Source organism: Acipenser ruthenus, chromosome 19 (genome assembly GCF_902713425.1).
Source record: "Acipenser ruthenus chromosome 19, fAciRut3.2 maternal haplotype, whole genome shotgun sequence".
Taxonomy (NCBI): Eukaryota; Metazoa; Chordata; class Actinopteri; order Acipenseriformes; family Acipenseridae; genus Acipenser; species Acipenser ruthenus.
The window spans coordinates 6,255,568-6,281,466 of record NC_081207.1 but is presented as its reverse complement, the minus strand read 5'-3'; the positions used below and the strand labels follow the sequence as shown (position 1 = coordinate 6,281,466).

General features: G+C 38.7%; 1 protein-coding gene across 13 annotated transcripts in view; it reads left to right on the top strand.

Annotated features, from left to right (window-relative positions):
* Nucleotides 1-25,899, top strand: part of LOC117424593 (RNA binding protein fox-1 homolog 3-like) — a 330,577-nt gene that overhangs the window by 213,892 nt on the left and 90,786 nt on the right. For 10 of the 13 annotated variants that reach the window (XM_034041100.3, XM_034041094.3, XM_034041101.3 and 7 more), the window contains exon 1: nt 18,001-18,331. The exons of the other annotated variants lie outside the window; for them this stretch is intronic. In XM_034041100.3, coding sequence (XP_033896991.1) covers nt 18,206-18,331 — 126 coding nt within the window. In that variant the 5' untranslated portion in view covers nt 18,001-18,205. Of the gene's footprint in view, nt 1-18,000; nt 18,332-25,899 lie in introns of those variants that run through there. 13 annotated transcript variants of the gene reach the window in all.

Sequence of the window (25,899 nt, the reverse complement as noted above, 5' to 3'; positions counted from 1 at the left end):
CTCATCTGTCCAAAGGACATTCTCCCAGAAGGATTGTGGCTTGTCAATATGCATTTTAGCAAATTCCAGTCTGGCTTTTTTATGTTTTTCTGTCAAAAGTGGAGTCCTCCTGGGTCTTCTTCCATGGAGCCCACTTTCGCTCAAAAAGCGACGGATGGTGCAATCAGAAACTGACGTACCTTCACCTTGGAGTTCAGCTTGTATCTCTTTGGCAGTTATCCTTGGTTCTTTTTCTACCATTTGCACTATCCTTCTGTTCAATCTGGGGTCGATTTTCCTCTTGCGGCCGCGCCCAGGGAGGTTGGCTACAGTTCCATGGACCTTAAACTTCTTAATAATATTTGCAACTGTTGTCACAGGAACATCAAGCTGCTTGGAGATGGTCTTGTAGCCTTTACCTTTACCATGCTTGTCTATTATTTTCTTTCTGATCTCCTCAGACAACTCTCTCCTTTGCTTTCTTTGGTCCATGTTCAGTGTGGTGCACACAATGATACCAAACAGCACAGTGACTACTTTTCTCCATTTAAATAGGCTGAATGACTGATTACAAGATTGGAGACATGTGTGACACTAATTATAGAAACTAATTAGTTTGAAATATCACTATAATCCAATTATTTATTATCTTTTCTAAGGGGTACCAACAAATGTGTCCAGGCCATTTTAGAATATCTTTGTAGAATAAGCAATAATTCATCTCTTTTCACAGTTTCTTTGCTTTATTCTATGACATACCAAAGGCATGCAAGTATACATGATAAAATAGCTTTTAATTTCATCACTTTTCAGGAGGAATGAAGCATTATTTCAATGAGCTGTAAGGGTACCAACAAATTTGAGCACGTCTGTATATATATATATATATATATATATATATATATATATATATATATATATATATATTGTAAACGATTGACCCTCGCTCGAGTTCGTTGCCCCTTTAAAAATACGACCCAGCACACAGAAGTGGATTTTTCAAGCGTGTTTGCGCTATATTTTTAATAAACACAAACAAAACAAATACAAAAGCAAAATAAACACCTAGCTCCTCTTGGAGCACTAACTCAACCTTCAGGAAACCCTTTCTAACACGGGACAGCTAAGCTGTTTTCCCGTCCTTTCAAAACACCAGTTTGGTACCACACTTACTTTTCTTTTTCTCTCTCTTCCTCTGGCTACTCGGAGACAGCACCCCTCTCTGCCTCCTTCCATTCAGCAGCCCCGAGCAGACTGCTTGCTCTCCTTTTAAACTCCCGCACCTGAGTCTAATTCCCTAATAGCGCCCAGGTGCGGATGATAATTAATAATAAAACAATTAAACAAAACAATAAGCAAATTAAATGAAACAATAAAGCAATACAAATCAAACAAAAAGGTGCATTCCCACATGTTTTTTTTTCTTGCAGGGAGGTTTTAACCCCCTCCCTGCCGTCTCTCACAACCCGCTATATTACAATATATATATATATATATATATATATATATATATATATATATATATATATATATATATATATATATATATATAAAATTATATGACAGAAGGCACAGGTGTCGTTGTCCATCAAATCAACAGTACGAAGGTCACACTTGAAATCAGGACTTAAAGGATGTGTTGCAGTAAGAATACAAGACCAAAAGGCTAAAATACACACAAGAACACAGAAATTGGACTATGGAACAATGGTCAAAGGTGCTTTGGACTGTTGATGGATGGACAACGACACCTGTGCCTTCTGTCGGTTCTGTTGTCAATTCAATGCTTGTCTTCTTTCTATTCCTTAAGAATATTATCTTCAAGTATTGCTCATCCTTGTTAGACAGCTTTTTGGGTCTTCCAGTCCTGAGTTTGTCAATTACAGATGATGTTTCTCTGTACTTGTTGATTATGCTTCGGATACCACACCTTGAAAATCGAGTGATGCAAGTTATTTCACTCAATGTTTTTTCCTTCTTTATGAAAGTCAAGGTTGTTATAATAGTAGAAAACATTAGTGGATGCTTTGAGTAAATTGGTGATGTTTATAATGCATCAGAGTAGAAAAATGCATCATGTCTAGACTTTTGCACAGCCGTGTATATAGAGATCTTTGGAGCCAGATTTCAAATCCCTAGGTCCCCATGCAAGGTGCACAGCTCTTCAATTGATACTGTATTTATAACAGAAAGTTTCCACTTTATATACAAGTGACTACAACAGCACAAGCATTACTCATGCAACAGGCATACCCATTCATAGGAGAGGTAATGCTAATGTACTTTCACAATACCACCTATTTGTCAAGAACTTGACCACAGCATTATTCCACAAAAGAAACTAAAAATACACAGTAGTTTGTGCAATAACCGAAAATGACAAATGTTTGTTTTTGCCAGTCTCATGCCAGAAAAACAAAAACTCACGTACAGCATATAACATGAGTAATAGTGGCTGTCATATTCAATGTATAACTCGGCTGTGACGCAATCTCATGGTCCGGATGACTTAAAAACCCGCTTGAATAAACCCTGCATCCGCCTTTGTAGCCTCGCAGTGTAACTCCAAGCCAGCTGTTATTGCATTTTTATTTTTTTTAACAACTGTAGCAGCACACTGCAGCAGCAACACAATACAGATGTATTGCCAGAGGGGGTAATATTTATTGCCAGAGGGCAATTATGCTTTGAAAAACACCAGTGTTTTGGCATTACTCCACAGGCCCAAGCTGCAGAAGCCATTTGCTCATGCACCTGTTCCTCATCGAGAATGTATTCATTTATTTATTTTAAAGATGTTTGTACAGACCCCTGCCAGAATCATCCAAACAGCCCAGACATATTGTACTTTCACTCTGGCTGCTGTAGCCATTGCAAGACAACATACCCCTCCATTACAACCACCAAAGAAATAGGGTTGAACGGTTTTAATGCAGTTCAGGTCCTAATAGAGGTGGATTTTCAGATTGAAAGTTGAAAGAGGCTGTGGTCTTACTATGCTTTATTATGAACATCTCAGTGTCAAGCTGGCCTTCTTTAATCACAGTTAATTAATGTTTAAATGAGACAGAATCACCAAGGGTCTGGATCACACCTTGCTCAGCCACTCGTTGACGAGAATAATCCCGGCTTTTCCTTCATTTCCTGCGGATTGCCAATTTCATGCCAAGGTCATCCCATATGTGTTCAATGGGGTTCAAAGTTCTTCAGTATTTATTATTGGTTATTGAGTTGAAAAGGTGAGAGATCAAACTCACATTTAATACCTAAACTATGGTAGAAAAAAAAAAAAACATTATAGTTTCATCACCTATCCACCTCTTTGCTTTGGAATTATATGTATGCAGTTGTAGGTAGCAGTAATTCACCAGATGTTTTAGAATAGTTTTTTAGATGTCTTATCAATGCATTCTATCTGCTTCCTGCATTGGTTAACTTTTGTTGCTAATGCTCCTCATTGTCCAGACTTTGCCTGTGTTTGTGTGTTTTTGTGTGTAAGGGTGAGAATATGTGTGTTTGTGTGCTTTAACACAGATGCTGCAACGTCCCATTTTTTTTCTGATTTGTTCTCCCATTTCATGAACCGAATCTTTGGAACAGTGGGGATAACAAGTACAATTTAAAATGCAATATTTATATCAAAAGGGAGGAAGTTTTTTGTGGAGAAAAGTATCTGAGATCATCCCAAATTATCTGCTAGAGTGAGAATAAATCAGAGCCAGCTTCAGACAGCAAATTTACTAACCGCGCTTGATAGATAATACCAAGTGGCCAGATTGCGTGCTGCAGTCTCTGCGTCTTTGTCTTCCTCCCTCTCTCTCTCTCTCTCTCTCTCTCTCTCTCTCTCTCTCTCTCTCTCTCTCTCTCTCTCTCTCTCTCTCTCTCTCTCTCGTATTATTTGAAACACTTTGTGCTTTAAATTTATTACCTTTTACTATGCACTTGAAAAATGAAGGTGTAAAAAGGTGTAATGAAAGAGCCGCTCTGCACTGTATTCTTTTCTCCAGCCTGTTAGCAAGATGTTTATATTTACTGAGTAATTCATTAGGTATCTGCAATTTCACTGTAGGAGTGCTCTAATTCAATTCCAGTTGTTTTACAGGTAATTTGCAGTTTATTCATTGACATTTACACTTATCACTTCTTGCAGGCACTTCTCTCAGACAAACCATAAAACTGTGTACAGGAGGCACTTGTCATGATCCTGCAGATAGGAGGGAGAATTAAAAATGTAGAACCACTCGAAGCAAAGAGAAAAGCTGGAGTTTAGGTTTTGTTTGGCATCTGTTTTTAATATATATCATCATCATCATCATCATCATCATCATCTTCAGCCTTTTTCAATCCACTGCCTCCCCAAGATTCTCCCACAAAAACCTGTTGTGTCCCTCATCCACGTTGCTCCAGCGTGCTTCCTAATTTCATCTTGCCATCTTCCTGGAGGTCTTCTTCTTGGTCACTTTATATATAATACATGGGTGAAGGCTTGTGGCAATGTGCCCCACCCCTGTGTGTATTTTTGTGTTTTATGTTGTATGTAGTGTGTAAATGTTGGTGTACTGTAGTTGCTGCACGGGATATAAATGGGTGCGTATAGCACGAGTTATTTAAAATGTATAATTGTATTTAGGCACGGGGATTGCACTTCACTTCACGTGCATTTAAAGTATTTAATATGTGAGCACGGGGTTCTCACAGATTAGTTCACGTGCTGGGATTCAAGTGAATAATTAATTGGTAATTGAATCCCAGCACAATTGTATATATAAAGGTAGATGCACATCTCATTCACTCAGGGTTGTGTGTTCGTGAGTGGAGAATGGGTGTGGAGAGGAGGTAAAAACTCAAAAGAAACTAAAGAAAATAATTGCTACAACGTGCTGGAAGCACCAGCACGGTACTTGTTTTGTGTTTAGCGTTCGTCCACCCTGTTTGTTAGTGTCTATTCGTTTTGTTTGGTTGTTTATTTTGGCCTCAAGTGCCGTGTCCTGTTTTCTGTTCTGTTCAACCTTTTATTCTTGTTTGTTTATTAAAACACTGAGCGCAACAGCATCTCAGTACTGCCTGTCTGTGTGTGATTCTTTCTGGCCTGACATCATCCCTGAAGCTAGTCTGTCACACATGGTGTCAGAACCGGGACAACAGCGCCTCCAAGACTCAGGCCAGAAAGAGTACTGCAGGAAAAAATATATAAAAAAGGGAAAAAGCAGCCGAAAGCAGCAACAGCAGAGCAAAGTGGAAAAGGAGGAAGCAGGGCTGTGGTGTTTTTTGCCTGTGGCAAAACCTGTCACACCACCATGCACTGCTCCGTCCATGTGGCTCTTCAGGCGTTGTCCCGAAAGATGTGATGGGGAGGGTAAGCATTACTGCGAGCGTCCACCAGCAGAGGAAAAATGCCTGCTGTCCCCATCTCCACTAGCAGAGGAAGAAGCCTGCAGTCCCCATCTCCACCAGCAGAGGAAAAATGCCTGCTGTCCCCATCTCCACCAGCAGAGGAAGAATGCCTGCTGTCCCCATCTCCACCAGCAGAGGAAGAATGCCTGCTGGTTTCCCCTTCCGAGACAGAGGGAGAGCTGCACCCGTCCCCTGCAAGTGAGGGAGAGCCGCACCAGTTCCCTTCAAGAGAGGGAGAGCCACACCAGTCCCCTGCAAGAGAGGGAGAGCCGCAACAGAGGGAGACTACATGCTGCTCCCACCTCCGTTGCCATTGCTGCTCATGAACCCCTTGAAGTCCCTGTTCTTGGCCCGGGATTTCGAGTGAGACTTTGGGGATTTTAAGGGGGAAGGTGGCCATTGAGGCCATGTGTGCTGCACACAAGGGGGGGTATATGTGGCAATGTGCCCCACCCCTGTGTGTATTTTTGTGTTTTATGTTGTATGTAGTGTGTAAATGTTGGTGTATTGTAGTTGCTGCATGGGATATAAATGGGTGTGTGTAGCACAAGTTATTTAAAATGTATAATTGTATTTAGGCATGGGGATTGCACTTAGATGGGCTTCAGTGAGTTACAGGAAAATAATTCTATCTTGTGTTTCTGTGACAGTTTAAAAATTACTCGACCTTTGGTCTCGTAATTTATGACATCACAGAAACCCTAAATGAAATTATTTTCCTGTAACTCACTGAAGCCCATCTATTATTCTATATATATAAGATTTTTAGTTTCTTTTATATAACATTTAAAGTGGCCAATTATGTAACCCTTGATGTTCTCCTACATTTAGAATGTCCAATTACAGTCCTTCACTGCAACAACTCCCCACAACAGCTCAAGAGAACTGAAGGTCAGTGAGCGTCCTGCGATCCCATCTGCAAGATAATGCCTCTTTCATCCTGGCGAGCATTTTGGTTTTCTTAAAATGTGCTTAAGAAAAGTCATTCAGAAATGTTTCAAGAACCTGGGAGCATCTGTAATGTTTAATGAATGCATGTAAGCTGTAGCAGATTCAGGTAGAGCGTGTGGTGTTTAATGATGAACGGAACAGAAGTTTGGCTCGCTGTTACAAACTGCCTATACATTTTTTATTAGGCTAATATAAGAAACAAAAAAGTGAGGAGTTTGTAACAAGTATGAAAATAAGTTATTAATAATACATGCAGAATTGGTGAAAAAAAAATTGAAACTAGGGGGGATTATAATATTTTTTGGCAGAATTGTAGTGTTATTATTTTTTCATAAGGGAGTTAACATACCTTCAGGAAATGATTTCAATTGTAACTCTATGCCCCAAACTAATTGGTGATATTTGTGAGCTGAATGAAATACTACAATGTCAAGACCTCCATTATGTGACCCTGTCAGTAACTGATACCTTGCTGCTGTACAGAAAGCCAAGGGGCTAAAGCCGTAGGACACCAACACAGGAACTTCCACTGTCACACATCACAAATCACTGCACCATACAAGACTATATATGCATTCAAACCGCCAGGGCCAACATTAATCATTGTTTTTAATTAGATCACAAAGAGAGATGACAAACTAAACCCAGGACTTCAAAATGATACCTCAGATATTCCCTGGACCCTAAACAGATTCTTTACAGAGACCAGTCATGTCACTCAAACCCAGGTCATGATCTGGAACTCAACCAAATCATTTCTTCAACATTGCTTTATTTTTTTATTTTTTTTTGTAATTTGGATGCCCTGGGGATTCTTTTGGAATTCAAAATGCATTCCAGGGAAGCAAAATATACACATTAACAAGAATGGATTCATCCATTTCACACCCTCACATAAACTAACATGAAACATTTCTGATTTCGTCTTGAGATCCCTTGTAAGGAAAAGGCCCTGTTTCCCAGCCTTGTTCCCTGCAGTTTGTATCCAGCACAGTGTTACTCCAGGCAGTCTTTGATTGCACTATGGTGAGCTGCTCCTCTCCACTTATCACTAATATCCGGCTGTGATCAATGCCACCGCTTCGCTATCAGGTGTCTGCGTGACTTCTCTCATTATCAGTTGCCACAGCAGTTAGCCTGCAAAAATGGGAGGCTTGTGGCACTGTGAGACCCTCAACAGCATGCCTCTCTGATCAGGTGATATCCTAGAGATTAGTTTAATTCAGAGGGATTAGTGATGCTCCGTGATGCATGCAGTCCTGTTGAGTCGAGATATACCTTCACTCCCTGTTTGATGCTAACAGATTGTTTTGTTTTGTTTTTTAATGTGTAAAGCTTAACCACTGAGAGGTGTTCCAAACAATGTCTAAAGAAAGCTGAAAAAAAAAGTTTTTTTACATTAAAGGTATTGTTGTTTTTATTCATTTCTTCTGTATCCAAGTTTACTGAAGTTTCAGAAGGATCAGTCTCACAAGTATTAATTTTGAGGTCCCTGAGGGGCTCACTTGATAAAGGCACAACCGTGTAGTGTGCAGAATGAGTCATATGGTCAGGGGAGTGTAGGTTCACATCCTGGCTGTGTGAAGTTGCTGATTTCTGCTTGATATTTGTATTGGCTCAGGGGTACAAAATCATCAGGGACTAATTGATAGTCATGTGTTCCGCCAGAACTATTTAAACAGATTGAAGACTCTGCAGGTTATAGCTAAATAAGAGAGATCAGACACCTTCCCCTACACGATAACACCTTGAGTAAGTACTTGCAATTGTAAAAGAAATAAGAATATTTCAGTTTGCAACATGATTATGTTGGAAGTGCTCCTTCAAATCTGAATGTTTTATGGGCGATATCAGACTTTATTTTGGTTGCCAGCAGCTTTAAACTCGCTAACCAAAGAGTTTGAAGTGACACCTCATTCTGTACTGTATACAATATTAGGCGTAGGTACTGAATCAAATTCACACAGTTAGTGTGTAACTTAATTGTTGTATTACAATTCGTCATTTGAAAAGTGAACTGTTACAATAAACAGGTAGTGTGTGGGGGCGTTCTCCGTTGAGGAGGCGATAGGAAATGGTATAAAAATGAAAATGACTTTAAAGTAATCGGAACGGACAAACCAACACAAGTAAAAGAGACGGCTGAAGTTGTTCTGAAATCACAGCCAACTGCTTTCTAAACTGAAAGCAGCTCAATCGCAATACCCGTAAGAGGCTGGGTACTTTGGACTCTCCTGTGTTATTTAACAGATCATTACAGATCATGGTTTCAATATGCTAAGATATACTAAGAGACTCTGTGATGCTTGTGGAGTAGAGGAAGGCTCTTATACTAACTTCACAGCTCTCCTTGTAGGCAGAGATAAAAGTGGATGTAGTAGTGAGTTGTATTGTAGTCAATGTCAGTGTTACTGTTTCTTTTAACAATGCTCAGATGAACTGTGGATAGCCAGGATGACACTGGCAGCGAGTCTGCAAAAATCCACTTGTTCTGTCTGGATAAATGGCTATTCCTCAATGATTCCCATCTCTAATTCCTTGGAAATCTTCAGCGATGACTGTTCTCATACCCTTACTTTTTAGTTTCATGAAAGATTAGTAATTTCTGCAAATTTCAATGAAAAATACGTAAGTGTAAGTGTCTTTTGTACAAAACTGTATTCTTTTATTCAGGAAATTACCCAACTTGTGCAACATTTTCTTCATTTTCACATTTTCAATAATGCTCCATAAAAAAAAAAAATATATATATATATATATATATATATATATATATATATATATATATATATATATATATACATACAGTATTTTACACCTATTCCAGGCATAACCAGTCGTTATGCACAAGAGGATCAGTTTTACCATTTAGATGTTGAGTAAAGTTCCTGATTCACCAGGAGAGGAACTGATTCGCCTATAGCTTTCTGGCTACTCCAAGAGATATTTCTTTCCAGTTTTAAAACAATCGCTAGGCTATTTGATTAAAGATCACAATTCATGGTCCAGCATGCGGCCCAAATGAATCTCTTAAACTGAGGTAAAGCTAAAAGATTACATTAAATTAGTTTTAAGAGCCTATCCACAGCATGTGCAAAAAGCTTAATTCATTAACCGCCTTACTGTTTATCCTGAACCAAGCAAGAACACAAGAACAACAAAATAGCATGGACTTGTAATTCCAAAAGTGTCCTAATGCAGGATACACATCGTATGACCTTCCTGAACTGAAGGAGTTAGCATGTTCCCCTTGTTTTTAAAGATCTTTGAAAATTTGTTGCACCATACACTTGAACACATAACTGCAGCCTTCCCTGTCAAGTTTTCCCCCCTTTAATAAGCCTCAGCTTTCTTGTTTTTATATGCTGGTCTATCAACCAGGTCTGTCCTTTGAAAGTGACTTTGCAGCAGCCACTCGCGTCTTTTGCATAACTGTCAAGGATTTGTACCTTTTTATACTCACCGGTATTGTTTTTGTTTCTTCTTTTGGATCTGGGTTTTGCATTGTGTCAGTATACACGAAAGTATCTGTCAAGAGAATAAAAAATGAATATTTTGATAAGTTCAAACTCTTTGAAGTTACAGTTCAAAAGTTTTGAAATTCTCTTTCAATTCGAAGACGACCAACAACCATACATTTGGGATATGCTTGCCACAGGTCAGGTATTTACTGAGCATTTTATGTCAAAGCTGCCGATAGGCCCCTCCAGGGATTAATGTTCTCGGTCACCGAGGGAATAAGTAGTCACTCCACGGAGGTCACGTTCTCTTTTGCTTCTCACAAACAGGTAATTAAGGTAGGTATAACTAACTTTTCCAGGACTCTTTAAAAGAGCTTTCACTCAAGGTTTCTGGAGTTCCCCGGCAATTTACTGTTGGAAGCTGGCTTGCCACTTCTGTGGAATAAGAAACTCAGCTTCTGAAGACTGAGCTAAACGCTTTGGTTTTTAAAATATTTTTTTCAATAGCCTATATCTGGCGATTGTAGTCTGCTTTCATTAACCTTGTTCTGTCTTTTTTTCCTCTGTTATTTGCAGCTAAAAAAACAAAAAAAACAAGAGACACGTATTTCCTCCACCGAGCCCCGGCTCTGCTGCGATGCACTGTTGAGTTGACTCCGCCGGCTTGTCTCAGCCCGCCTACTAAACGGCGCGCTAGGTAAAAAAAAAAAAAAAAAGGATTTCACAGCTCACCCACCTTATGTGGTGACTGTTTTCCCCATAGTTAACTACTGTGTGTGTTTGTATTAGTGTCTTTCTTATTACTGCCTATAGGCTGTGCTCCACTCCTCTGCAAGCTACGCGCTGCCCCGGTTGTGTGACTGCACACGGTCCAGACAAAAGCATTCTTGCCCAGTGCCCTCGGTTCTTCAGCGCCCTCGATGCCCTCTGTCTGCAGGCAGTGCTTCACTCCATTGCAAGCTACACGCTGCACCAGTTGTGGGACTGGATGCGGTCCAGACTAATCACAGCCCCCCCCGCCCCCGTCGGTAGGCAGTGCTCCACGCTGTTGCAAGCTATGTGATGCCCCGTCGTGTGACTGCACGCGGTTCTTAGACGCTCCATGCCTTGGTACTTTGGCGCCCAGACACATTGATACTCATACAACTCACTCACCTAGCGTGGCGACTGTTCTACCCCCACAGCATTGCTGTTGTGTGTTTGTGTGTGTTTCTTTCTTCTACCGCCTTGCAGTTAAAAAAAATGTAAAAGAAAAAAGCAGTACACTCTTTCTCTCCTGTATAAACATGATCCTGTGCTCCGCACCGGTGTACGTTACGCACTGCCCCACTGTGTGACTGCACACGATCTAGAACCAGATCATCACCCGCGCTGCACCCTAGTGCAGCACCGTGCGCTTCCCTGTACTGCTCTCCTGATTGCCTTGACGACGTACCTAGATGGAGTACTGCAGTCAGCGCCCCTACCTGAACCGATGGCTTCAGAGATGCGCCTGGCTTCGAGTATGCTGCTCTAGATCTCTGGCTTCCAAGGACAAGCCCTGGGCTTGAGTCTGGCAAGCCTCGTGGTAGCTCACAGGCAGCTTGGCTGTCCCAAGCAGCGAAGGTCCCTGATGAGGACAAGTCAGCATTGCTTGATGCATCAATATCCCCTGGCCATACCTTTCGACCAGCTGTAGAGGAATTACGGCAGCGCTCCCACCGAGAATGTGAGGCATCTTGGCAGGTAGCCTTCATGCTCTCCTCCTTTACTCTGGTACGGGAGAGAATGAGATGCAAGCGTCCACCCGTGACTCACGCAGTGACTCGGACGGTTCAGATCCCCACTGCCCCACGTGATGACCTGAGGCACCGCCTTCAGGCTTCTGCGGTGGCTAACAGTCAGGCCCACCCGAAATGACGGGAGAGTGCTGGACCTGGGATTCCAGCACAACAGCGATCTCAGAGGCAGTTCCAACGCCAATACTGTTGCTCCTGGCCTACCTAGAGAAGGTCCGGAGAGAAAAGGCCACAGTTCTCCTTGTGGCCCCAGATGTCCCAGGAGAATCTGGTTTTCAAACGTTTGCCAGCTGCTGCAAGGCCATCCCTGGGAGATCCCACTGCGCCTGGATCTCCTCAGTTTGTTGGATATATGAGTGACTTAGCATGCCTATTATGTGAGTTACAGCTACATCACTGCTGCTTATAGAAAATAGTATCAGAACGATGTTCCGGCGTATTCCGGTTCTACTACACCAATGATTATTGGATAGAAAAACTGCAATACACCAGATTGTTCTTACAATGTGCACCATAAAATGCACATGTCATTTTATAAAACTGGTCACTAGCAAAATGGGTCAAAAGTGACTTAAAAGTGTGCGTATGCTGTCTGTTATTAATTTGGTAGCATAAACAGTTTTATTGTCCTTTCACAAAATAAAAGGGCTTTGGTGGAAACCTTTATAAATCCATCCTGCCGTGTCATGCTTAACTCCTTGCTCTTACAGTAACTCCTTTTTCGTATCGCTTAAATGCAAAGAGAATTTGAGTGGTATTTTATAGCTATAAAAATCAGCAAATTCGCTTTTTACACAGTCTGCTGTTTCTAATCAGACATTTGAAAACCTTCATTGAATCAGCATCTGTTTTGGCTATTCCTACAGAATGTAAATATCCAACAAATCTAATTTTTATTTGAGAAGTAAACTACAATGATACAACAGACTGCACAAAGGAAAAGGGCTGATTACTGCCAAGACTTTTTGTTGTATCTTTCCCCAGAATCATTTTAACATGTCTGCCTAATGCAATCTAGTCTTTTTTAGCACTTCATGATCACGTCAGGTTAAAGTCCTGCATCGGGTCGTGTACCCGCGGGTGACCCGCAAAAGGGTTCGGGTCGGAATGTAAACTTTTTCGCGGTTTGTGGTTCAGGAAAATTTAATTTTCGGGTCTGAATTTGAATCACCAAAAATGTTTCCTGTCCTTTCAACGTACTCGTATATAACCCTTTCCATAGAACATATTAGAAAGTAATTATACCAGTATTTCCTGCACTAAAGCAGGAGGCGATTAGGGAGGAGTCAGCTGACTAAGCAGTTTTTTCGCTTGTTTGATACGTCGCAAGATCCTTTTATCCCATCTGCTTGGTGAACGAGTTGAAACAAAAGACAGCGCAGGGTTAATATCATGTAGTGGATAATAGTTTGAGAGGTAAATCAGAAGTGTGGAATTATTTTGGAATCATAGCAAATGAAAATAATGAACACATGACTAGATTCGTTGCTATGTTTTTGTGAACAACAGCCACAAAACTGGTACATCTCTGTGAAAGCACAAGTATAGCTCCCTTTCAACTGGTGGCACAAAAGGAATAGACAGGTATTTTATAGTAACATAAGCAGAGATAGTTAATGTTACAATGGTAAAATATATCCAGGCCACTAGAGAAAGCTACCACGCTGTATAGCCTAATGTATAAACTCAATCTGTGGAGAATGGTAGATATATCTGTGTGTGAATGTGAGAGCGTGAGAGAGTCAGTTGGCGCAGGCAGTAGGTAAAGGACAGACACTTGCGGGTTTGGGTCGGGTTGCAGGTCTTATTAAAGCGGTTCCGGTTACGGGTAAGAAGACCGTGTTGAAGCGGGTTGCGGGTTCGGGTCTGGTCCTGTAGTAGCGGTTCCGGGTTGGAAGTGGGTCGTAAAAATCAGGTTGTCAGGTTGAGGAAAAAAAAAATTAAATACAAATGCCACATATGGACTATCATTGTATCTTTACTATGAAATGCCCTGTAACTGTAAATAATATGTTCTGTTGTGCTTTATCATATTTCTATAAATGCAGAATTGTCAAGCTGCTGATGTTACTGGACTGCACTGGAACACTGACAATTCTATGATCTACTTAATCAGAAAGCAGGCCTTACTGATGGTCAGGCTTGTTTAAAATCCCAAAGGTAACTTTAGCTGGATGACAAAAGCCTGACATCTGCCATCAGTATGCCAAAGAGACATGCCACAGTAGGAGGGTATCAAATCTTAGAAAGCAAAACATAACCATGTTGTTCTAAGTAACTACCAATTCTGTCAGAGGGAAAAGGTGTCTTTTTACATGAATAGATTCTGAATATAATCTACAGCATGGCACTTCATGCTTCTTGCCCAGTGGGTCAGCATTAAAATTACAGCAGTGCTCAAGTGCAATATATGTGACTTTTCACTGAAGGAGCGAGTAAGTGCTTTTTACTGCAACAGGCCAGCATTAACACGTGTTTGTAGCTGCTCACATATCAAAGTGCCATTACTAATATGAGGTGCTAAGCCCCAAATCATGTCTGTTTTGTAGCCTTGTGCGTTTGAATGCACTTTTTGTTTTGCCATATAAGTGTTTAAGTGAATATATTAAGCAGAGAAAACATTATACTCATTATACTGTAGCATCAGGGATCACATAATGACCGTTTTTCACAATGGAGTACCTACCAAAATAGAGGAGAAATGAATAACAAATATGAGTGTCTTCTAAAATTCTGAATCAACAAACAAACAAAATCATAGTTTTAATTATTTATTTTTTTTAACCAATATCATATGCAATATATGTCTAAATATGTCAATTCGCATGAACTCATACGAAAGTATCTCTGCTCATTCATTTATGAAAAGATCAAACTTAAAATCCATTAATATATGCAACAGTCATTAATTATATCAGGTACATTAGTATTTTAAATATCTGGCTAATCTGGTCTGTTCCATACTGTAAGTGATACATTGTGGCAACCAGATTTGATAAACCTCCTTTTGCATGACAGCGTGTAAAGAATATGTTGTGCAAAACGTACATTCCCAATGATTAAAAAAAGACATCTAATAAAAAAATATATTCTTAACGTGTTACTGCTCATAAACCCAAACACACACTTCCTACATTGGCAAGTCAGAGAACCTACTTTCTAAAAGTGTTATAAATATTCATTGATCTGATGTGATTTCCTTCTGCAGGGCTGGTTTGGCTCATGCAGTAACAGGACTTCACACGCGTCCCCCATGTTGCTGGGTGCTAAGGGCAGCCTGGCCAGAACGACCCTACCCTGTTCTGCCCAGTCCTGCCCTGCCCTGCCACACTATCAATGCCAGCTGACCCTTGACTGAGCTGCTCTCTCAGCCATCACTGCCCTGATCAGGGATGGACGACAAAGGTTGTAAAGATCACTGGCAGGCTGGCCCGGCTCCGAGTTCCAATTTTCTGGTCACCGGTTCTGGCTGTTTTTAAGCTGAGCTTCTAGGGCACTTTTAAGGCATAATACTGGCAACAGTAATCCAGCTGCTCACTGCTGCATTGAGCCCTCCAACACCAAACCTTACTGCCTTAACCTCTCTTTCCATTTCAAACCGTATATAAATAGATTGCCGTCCATAAAGCACATTTTAAACTTATATATTACTTTATTTTTTAAAACGGATAAGTTAGTCTTTGATGTAGAAATATCATCATATGTGTACATTTAAATACGTGCACTTTTGAAAGCCTGGTCCTTGAAGGGTAAGTGAATGCCAGCCCCTGCTTTCACAAATGTAAACATATAGAATGTGAAAGAAATTGAGGACCTATGCAAATTAAAATAATATCTGGGTGACATAATTTAATGAAAATGACGAATATCTGCTTTAACATTCAGCTTCCCTTGAATGTTTCAATAGTGGGATGATTGTAATGTTATTTTTCTGTGCAATAAATGCTGTTTAAGGCATGTGTGTGCCCTAGGTATTTAGCCCAGAACGAATTGGCAACAATACTTTGAAGTATCTTTTTTTTGCAGTCTTGTGACTTGTGACACTTGAAAGAGTAACCTTAACAGCCTTGTTGTGTAGGATTCCAAGCTCATAAACTACAAGGCTTCAAATCCTTCAGAGATCAATCTACACCTCAATGTATCCTCTTACCCTCAGTGTTTATTGAATTATGTTGCATTACACCCTCAAGGTTCTTGAGATCAGAGCTATCTCACCCTGCAAACTGCAGATCGCGTCAAAGCATAATTAAAAAAACAAATGTGTTTCAGCTTCAAGTACAACACTTAGATCTATTAGCATTTTAAAATGTTTTACCTGCGTGCACAACTTAGCCACTTTGCCACGGAGGCATTCCGAGAATTTTAGTTTTGCTTGTTACATAAAGGGACTTCGTTGCTTCGAAATGTTGAGATGTTTTCTGCTTTCTTTTAAGTGCCTATTAAATATGTCAGGGATGAGCAGTCAGTGGTGTAAACAGCTGTTTTGAGTGCTGTTGGGTTGGAGTATTATTTTAATACAGAATAAACACTTTCAGTTGTTGATTCCACTAAAACCAATTACAATTTAACTGAAACATATTTCAGAAATGGTGTTAGCAAGTGATGGCATTTCAAAACTTAGCGTCTATGAAATTATATTGAAATTCATGTTAGTTTGTGACTGTTATTTTAAACTGTCCTAATTCATAATTAGGTAATAACGAGTTCATCTGTAGTTGGCTACACTACTATACTTAATGAAACATTAGAACCAGCTTTCTTATTTCTTATTGGGGGTCTGGCCCTAATGAAAATGTGTTGTGAGAATCCAAGTGGCCTACTGTCTGCATTGCGCATCTACAGTAAGCCTGTGTGTACTCCACTACATCTTATTAAAATAATTGTTCGCATGGCTCAGCGGTGTTTAATCATCTCCAGGTCCTGTTTTCTTATCTATTTGTACTTGATTTACTCCTTCATGCCATCTATTTATCAAACGTTAGCTCCCTTTTCTGTGTAAGTGAGTCCCATTTTGTCATTTATAAATATCCTTGTCTTTACATCATGTGCATTTAGTAACCAGTTCACCTTCGCTGGCAGTGAAGAAACTAATATATGATTTCCAAAAACCCACTTGGCCCTACTTTTGTGGACTGTAACGAGTCTAAATCGATTTAATAAAGGCAGTGGAAGGTACCTGGAAATGCACTGAAATATTTAACTTTAGAGTCCAATTCAATTCACATTTTTTCTGGAAAATGTAAAAATCTGATGTGTAGCAATATTTATTTTGATTTGATCTTCCTCCCATTCGTTAAATCAATCCAAATATATTGTGCAGGTCCTTATGTGGTATATGCAAAAGAAAAGGGCCACATTTATGGCTGTTTATGAAAAAGGGTTAACATGAATGGTTATGGAATAGATTTTGAAAATGAAAGGAAACCATGTGTTGGATTATACATACCATAATTACATCTGAATTACTGACTGTTATTATAATGTGATACAGAAGAAGCAGTATACAGGATGTGGGTGTGGTTGAGAGGATATTCCTTGAATTGCAAAACCAAAACAGAATCAGGGATTCTTTTATAATAGCTGGAGAGGGGGCTTGCAGATTGTTGCATGATTCTGTCATTTAAGAAATGCAGAGTCTGTCGTGTTCTTTCCACATTTCACAATATACAAATCACAGCTTTGTCTGCGTTTGTCTTATCTTTTCTGTTTAAAGATGGTAGCGGGAATTCCCATCAGTGAGAGATTAATGGATAAAATGAGTATGGTTTAAGTGTTGGGTTGGCTATGAGATATGTGTACCAAGATAGTTTTACCCTATAGATAGGAAGAAAGAAAACAGACTGTGTCATGGGTTTCCATTTCTGTCAACTGTTTCTACTTCTTAAACTGTAGTAGGGAGTTCTTGGTTTTTTTTTTTATTTGAATGGTTTTCCCCCCAAGTAGAATTAAAACAATGTGCAAGTGAAGTACTAACAGAAAATGAAAAATGAAACAAGGATGGGGGTGGGGGGTGTTATTAGTTTAGGGGTACCTGACAAAAAATAAAACCAACAGACAGCTTCAGTAACCAGCACAAATACAAACTACAACAATTGCATAAATATTATTTAAAGCAATAAACTTCTACGAAAATACAAAGAAATGTGGGACTTGCATTTAAACAAATGTATCTTTTTACAAAATAACCACCAACATACTGTATCCCGTGTACAATATCAGCGGAATGTGAAACACAGGCACAACACATAAGGAGTTAAATGGTTGGTTCAGCTGTTGTAATGTCATTAGGAATTATTTTCATTTTATAGTGTGGTGTTTGATGTTTGAATACCCAGGAGACCTCACAACACCCCCCCCCCCCCCCTCCAATTTACTGAGAACCTCCCCCTTGCCTTGCACATTTATATTGCTACTAAAGTAAATAGTGGAGCATTGAATATAGAGCCTGTGTGAGCTGAGGGCACATGTATGTGTAGCTTATCTGTGTTTATCCCACCTTTTATAGTAAAAACAGAAAGAAAAAAAAGAAAGCAAATTTAAAAAGCATAAACAAAAAGAGCAGGCATAGAAGAAGGAGGCACAGAGAGAGAGAAAGAGAGAGAAAGAGAGAGAGCAAGCAACAGAGAAGGATCTCCCTGTTTCATGCGCAAAACATCCCGCTACCACATGCTGTGCTCCATGGCCAACTCAGGCTGCCTTCTGCTCTCCAACTCCGGGATGCTGCCTCACTCTCTTCAGTGTCCCCCGGCATTCCTCTACCTTCCCGAGGTAAGACCCCCCTCTTCTTTCATTCTGTGGCACATGTTGGCATTGTGTTCCTGTTGTGGTCCCCCTCTCTCAGCTTGGGGTCTTTCTGTCTTTCTTTCTTTCTTTTTTCCCCTCTGTTGTCTTATTTTTGTTGCATCAGTGCACCGGAGCTGAACTGCTTTGAAGCTCGGACTGTTCCTTATTTAAATTAGCACTACTGCTGTACTCGTAGCACTCTGTGTTTAATGGTCTTGCTTTTTCTTTATCTCTTAAGTTTACAATCTTATAAGTAGTGTTAGGTAGATGTTGGCAAGCAACTGCTTTTATTCAAGGCTTGTGCATTAACAGATTATCATATGAAAACTTATCTCCTAGACTATTGTCCTATACGTGTAACAATGTCTGTAAAGGCAATAGTTAGGTGTACATTATGTTATAGATGAAATATAGATTGAAAGGCACACAGAGGAAGCAGCTTGTCTTACACAGTTTTCTCAATGGATGCTTGTGTGACCGCAGTTATGAAATACTGACTTAACATTTGAGTGGGTTGTCTGTTGCATAGAACGCAGAGACTGCATGCAACTAAACAAGCTTCCCACCCTTAAGAGTTACATGTACTACTTACTCTTATTGTATTACTTGTATTGTAACACTTGAAATGTATTTGCTTACGATTGTAAGTCGCCCTGGATAAGGGCGTCTGCTAAGAAATAAATAATAATAAAATAATACTAACCCACTGGCCAAAATGTATTACATTTTCCACCACCAGACTTGCTAGCTAAACCAGGACTGACATTTATTAAAAAATAAAACAGCAATAGCTTTCCCTCCTCACTTTTTGCAGGGATATTTCTATTTTGCAGCATACTGAGCTTTTCCCCCAGACAGTTTGTTATTGCAGCAGTAAATAAAAAATAAAAAAATTATAACAAGCCTGTTGAGAGATAACCTGCAGCAGGAGAAACATCTCCTCTTCCAGATCTCACTCTGAGCACCTTTATAGCCTCTGCCTTCTGCCGACTGCTTCTCCAATTCCACAAGTCTGTCCAAAATATCACAGCAGCTGCATGGTGGATGCTAAAATTCTAATAACAGTGTGGTCAACTGAGCTCTGCATGTACTGTACTCAGTGGAACTCTATGTGCTTAGATTCTTTTATTTCGTTCCGTATTCTCTTTATGCTTGTATAAGAATGTGCAGCCAGCAAATTAACTTGACATTACCATAATGATGCACAATACTAAACACAACTAAATTCAATGCTAAAGGTGGACTTACACTTCATAGATCTCACATATTTAGAAAGAAACCCTTTAAAAGAACATGGGACATGTAAAGGAGTATAAATGAAATGATTCTGATATTTCCAGTTTGCATGTGGTATTCATGTCTGTGTAACTGTTCTATTGACTTGAGCATTGCAAAATACTTTTGTCTTTTAATAATTAAAATGAAGCTGGATTGAATGGGATTTTTAAATGCATTTTTATTTCTTTTACAGCATAGTCTAACCATCAGGGCTAATGCAACTGGGTTTTTAAAGCAATAATAATTTCATTTTTTCTTCTTTTTACACCTCTCGATCATTGAATTGTTATAGTTTGATTCAGGCTCCTGGCTCACTTGTTTTTTAATCTGCGATCTTTAGACAACTAGCTGGTAAAAAAAAAAAAATGTGGAAAGGTGCAGTCTTGCAGGCAGTATTACAATAATAAATATCAGGAGAAATTGTAAAAACATTATGTTTCTGTCTTAAGGAATTAATAGGTCTGTGAACAGCGATTTGGTCACACTTTTAAATAAGTCAGAGCTGAATTTAATATGAGGATAATGGGAAGTAATCACATTTGAATAACAAATACCTTTTATCAAGAGTTACATTTTTAAACATTTTCGTATTGTTTGTGTGTTGTACTGGGTTGGCTTAGTTTATCTCTCCTGTACATGAACTACTTATTTAACACAGGAAAGAGGCTGTATGTGACAGCGGCAGTGCTTTCTAGAATAGCTTTAAGACTGAGTGTGTGTTTGATGGTGATAACTACTGTGCTGCTGCGATTAGCTTGCTTTTTACTTGTGGTAATTGGTTTTGTTAGCTTTATCAATAAGAGCTGGTTTAAATTGCTTTAAAATATACATGCCGGTATATAAATTAGTCCTTTCTTTCTTCAGCCTGTAATGTAATAAGAATAGTTGTTTTTTTTTTTTCCTCATGTTTTAAAATTAATGCTTGCTCATTGCAAACTAACATTGATTAAAGATTTTTATTAGGAATAAATACAAAAACACATGCATGAGTTTATACATAATTACATTTGAATTGCTGACACTTTTTTTTTTTATAGATCGCTGCCTTTTTTCTTCATTGATTATTCAAGTGCAAAAAGAAAAAAAGGATTGGCCACAAAATGAGAATTAAAGGCTGGAGAAACCAAATCTTTCATTTTAGTCATGCCCCCCCCCCCCCCCCCCCCCCACCCCCTCGATCAAGATACCTTACAATATCTCTTTAGATAATTGATTACCAGCTGGGGTCTGTTTTTAAAGATGTCACTTGTAAAAGGAGAACCACAGTTGCTTTAGCCACTGAATTTCTCCCTACCCGCCTGGCAATTTTATATTTTGAACCTGCTAAATATACACTGAATTGATCTGGTTGGATGTATAGATTTTCGTTAACCTGTGTATATGTTTGTGAGAGTGTGAAGCTGTCACAGAAGTGTAGCCCCGGGGCACCTAGATCAATGAGTTACTGCTTTTAAAAAATGGAACCTCCCCGTTCAGTATTTAAAAAAAAAAAAAGCAAAAGCCAAAACAGTTTGAAAAGGCGTTAATGCAGTAACTGCGTCTTTGCAATGCACACCAGACAGTAAAGATGTTAAGTAAATCAGAGTGCCGTGGAGTTTTGCTTGTGTTTGTTTTTTTCATCAAAAGAGAACAACATATATTTTATCAGCTTCTTTGCTGATTTTTTTTTTTTGACAAGCTTGATCAAATGTGTAATCCTTCCAGTAGCATATCTCTACAATCGCTGAAGTGACTAGCCTTTTAAATCCTGCTTCATCCCTTTGATGTCAACATCTTTAACCCGTTTGCTTCAATCTCCAGTGTTTGAGAAATTGTCTGTTTCTGACAATGCTCTTTTCTGTTTTGAAACCACTGTGGCCAATACCTTTCCGTTAGCCTAGATAAAACATGATACGGAAGGAAGATGCAGGGGGTCAGATTTATGTAATTTTGAGTTTTTTACGGCTTGGTTTTCGGGAGGCAGACCTATGTTTAAAAAAATGGAGGGAGGCTAAAGGGTTAATCGTCACTTGGGATCAGAGAATGTTAACTATATGCACCTCCGACCCCCTTTGGATAATTGTGTAGGTTCGACACTATTGATTATTGATACGATATGTGTAAGTCTTTGTTAATGCTCTATTCTGTAATCAGCACTTAAGGGCTGCGGGTGGCTGAATGGTATGCTTAATGTAAAGCTTCATTCTAAGATATGCCGCAGTCCCCAGAAAGCGTTCTATTCAAGGTTGTGAATGGCAAGGGCAGTTGACCTCAGTCCTTTTATAAAAGTGACACAAGTCCTGCCATTGGTTTTCTATCGCAAACCTCAGACAACATGGCCTAGTTGGAATACTTTATTATACTGATGTTTCTTGAGCCACTGGGCATACATAGAAAATGGTTTCAATACCTGCATACTATAGCTGCATATTTTCAATAGCTGGTTTATTTGAATACACATTCCCATCTAACTTAAAAAAAAAATCCTGACAAATGAACAAATAAATGGTCGGTTTCTTCAAAAAACAGGATTGAAAAATGTTGTGTACATTCTTTTATTTACGTTATTTTAAATACATCACATTTTTGTGGTTCCTTATGCTGTATACGAAATGCTAAGAAATAAATAATATAAACACTCCTGTAAGAAAAAGTTGAATCTGGTGAATAAAAAGCTGCCGGTCAGTGCTGGAATGTGTAGGACCGAACTCCTCTTTAGTAGTGGAAATTGGGGTCTGGTGTTTTCAGCTGGAAAGTCTTGCAGTTGAGTGAGGTTTTCTGTCATCAGCTATGGGTACTCATTGAAACATACAATTGCACCTCGTTTATATTTTATATAAAAAAAATATATATATATATATATATATACTGGTTTACATCAGATTAGTGCCACAGCCCTGACGTAAGAAAAAAAAAATATATATAAGTAAAGCCAAAAAATAATAGAAGGATCCTGTCCATCATAGCTGGAATTTCTTTTAGGGTTCCTGTATAAAAGTGTTTGTTAAATTTAACCCACATGTATATTGATATATAGAGAAATAACCTTAACCAGAGATACTGGTTAAATTCCAAGGAATTATGGCAACATGAATTCCAGAGACGCTGGAAAATCCCTCATTGAAATACTTTCTACTGAAAGCTGCTTGGAAGCAGCACAGCCGGTAGTGACCAGGACGTTTTGTGCTCACAGCAATTTTCCTGCATGAACACCCCAGAAATAGGTGCTGTCGCTGCCTGTTGAACAGTCCCAGTTTAAACCAGCAAAGGCACCAAAGACCAGTTGTAGTAGTAACTGCAGGGTTCAGGGGGTAAGAGACACCCTTGTAAGACAGAGACATTTCAATGAGCATTCCATGTTCCGAACTAAAGGATAAAATATATCCTAGGCCCAGGCCCCTCAAGAGCCAGAATACAGTAGATTTCAACTCCTGATTTACCGTGACAGCCTTCAGCTGCCTTGCCAGCAATCTGGGGTCCAGATCAAGGTCTTTTTTTTCACATTGTTAATTGTGGGAACAGGTGCTGAAGAGCCTCTTTCTCCTGCAGGCAATTCTGTTTGACTTCATCCACTGCCAAGAGCATGTCAGGGAACGCTTTGTACATCAGGCGATGTGAAATCTATGTATTCACCTTAATACTCCCTGACTACTTCTGAGTTCATCTCATAAATGAAGACACCCCTTTTCAGGTTTAAATGAAGGGATTGCTGCTCTGTATGATGTTTACCTTGCACCCTATTCTTAAAAGTGATGATGATGATGATTATGATATTAACAATATTACTACTACGACTACTACGACTAATGTAATAATAATAATAATAATAATAATAATAATAATAATAATAATAATAATAATCAGTGATGACAGTTCATTTACGTGAGTGTTTAACTATCTTCTTAATGTATATAATTAATTTATTACACTTAAAAAGGAACTCATGATTTAGTTCATGCTGCACATGATTCCATTTAAATTCCTTCCACTTACAGTAAAATGATACCACTGCTACTAACAATAATAATAACAGTCATAATGATAATCATTTATAAAGCACCTTCACAGATTGCCTCGGAGCGCCTTCCAAAGCAAGAATGATAGATCACATAGCAATTGAAGATACAGACTGCGAGTCCAGCTGTGCCCATCAATCATCAGACAATTACAACCATTTTCACTTGAGAAATAGGTGAATCAGGCTGGTACTGGAATTCAGAAAATAATTTAGTGACAGAATCGATGAGTTAGTGGATTCAACCAATAACGACTCACCAGGAGAGAAGAGCTCTCTTCAGCGAATTAGAATTGTAACACTTTTTGAAATGTTAATTTTGTTTGTTAAAAAATTCCGCTGAAACCTTTTTTTTTTTTTTTAACAACACAGATTACAAAACTGTGTGCTATGAAATTTGGTTGTTGAGAATCTGTTGCAAAAGTAGGCTTAGTTCAATTCCTTGGCTTTGAATATCAGCTACTTGCTTTCTGTGAGTGATGTAAGTGTGTGAGTTTAATTATCGTTGTTGGCACCGGGACGACCCGCTCTAATTATAAAGACGACTCAGCATGATTGTGGAGTTCCCTGCCTAAAGATCACTCTTGCTCAATTGTTTTATATGCTTCTGTTAATGACAAGCTTAAGCAAAAATATATGGTTATTTTTGTCATTTATTATGTACTTATTTGTGACTAATTAGCACATGATACATCATGTATAGCCTATTAACATGTCTTACTAACAGGTTACTAGACATTAAAAAAGGATTTGCGTGCCATTATTTATTTATTTATTTATTTATTTATTTATTTATTTATTTATTAGCAGATGCCCTTACCCAGGGCAACTTACAAAAACTACATAGAAAGAATTACAGTACAATTAAGAGCAAGATACAAAATACATTGACTTCAGTCCTAATAAGAGCAAATACAAAACACAATACGATTTGATATCGGGGCAGTTCAAGAGCAGATAACAGTGTTGATAGTTATATCAGGGTTAGATACAAGTGTAAGTGAAATACAAAATACTACAGATTGGGTTAAGTGCAAGATTAAATACAGTAAAATAGGGAGCAGGTAAGTGCAAGTTAAAGTGCATTAAAGGCAGAGCTCTATATTGTCCAGAAGGGAAGAGTTGAGTTTTACAGGTGTTGTCTGAAGAGGTCTGAAGTGAAGACTGTTCTTGGCCATAGTAGGTCCACCTAGCTGCTTGCATATGATTAATACTTTGGTAATAAAGCAGCAAACCAAAGTGGACCATGCATGGATAACACTCAATATCAGAGTTACACTTTGTTTCCAATAAAGGGCTTATTAGGAAGATGTTGGTCACTAGCAAAGAGTTTTGCAGCCCCCATTCTGAAGTGAAGGTTTAATTTTCATTAATTAAGAGCTTATTAGAAGCCTATAGGTCATTAATAAAGGGTTTTGCAGCCCCTATTCTGAAGTAAAGGCTTCTTTTACATTACTTAAGAACAGCAGCATTATTAATAGAGTTTTGACTTAGCAAATAATGCACAAGCAATTATCACCAGGGCATCTTTAATCAGTTGTGTAACCTGTATACTGAATTGTATACTTGCTCCTGCAGTGTATATAAGTTCAATTAAATCAACCTAATTACATTTTTTTAAATGGTAAAAACTGAAATCAGAAAATAATAAAACGATTTTCTGTTAATGTTAATTTGTGATAAAGCTGAAAACCATGTTGAAAATCACGTTCAAAATCCCTATTTCTGTAATGCTAATAATACCGACTATGGAAAAAATAAATAGCACTTTGTTTAAATTTCCAATGTTATCCCTTTACAAGAGATTGCTGATGGCCTTAGAAAAAAATGATGCATACATTGCACAAGTTGGTGCTGTATCTCTTTTGGAATGCAGAATGTATCTGACCTTTTTTGGAAAAAATATTTCCAATTTAAGATTGTATGTTTTACTGGGAAAATAATTATATAGAAATTTGTTACAAGTTTTAACAGTTCTTTAAAAAAACAAACAGATAAATTCCTAAATAAAAGACTTTTGTCTGTTTCTTTTTTACTTCAACTTAATTTTTTTTTTTTTTGTCAGGTTCATTAATGTGAGTAAGAGCTTCATGGAGTGCCTGGAGTCTTCACTTCAGTATACAAGTTGCACAACTGATTAAAGATGCCCTGGTGATAATTGCTTCTTTGTGCATTATTTGCTAGATCAAAACTGTATTTATGACATATGCTGCTAATAAGTTCTTAAGTAATGTAAAATAACCCTTTAGAACAGGGGCTGCAAAACCCTTTATTAATGACC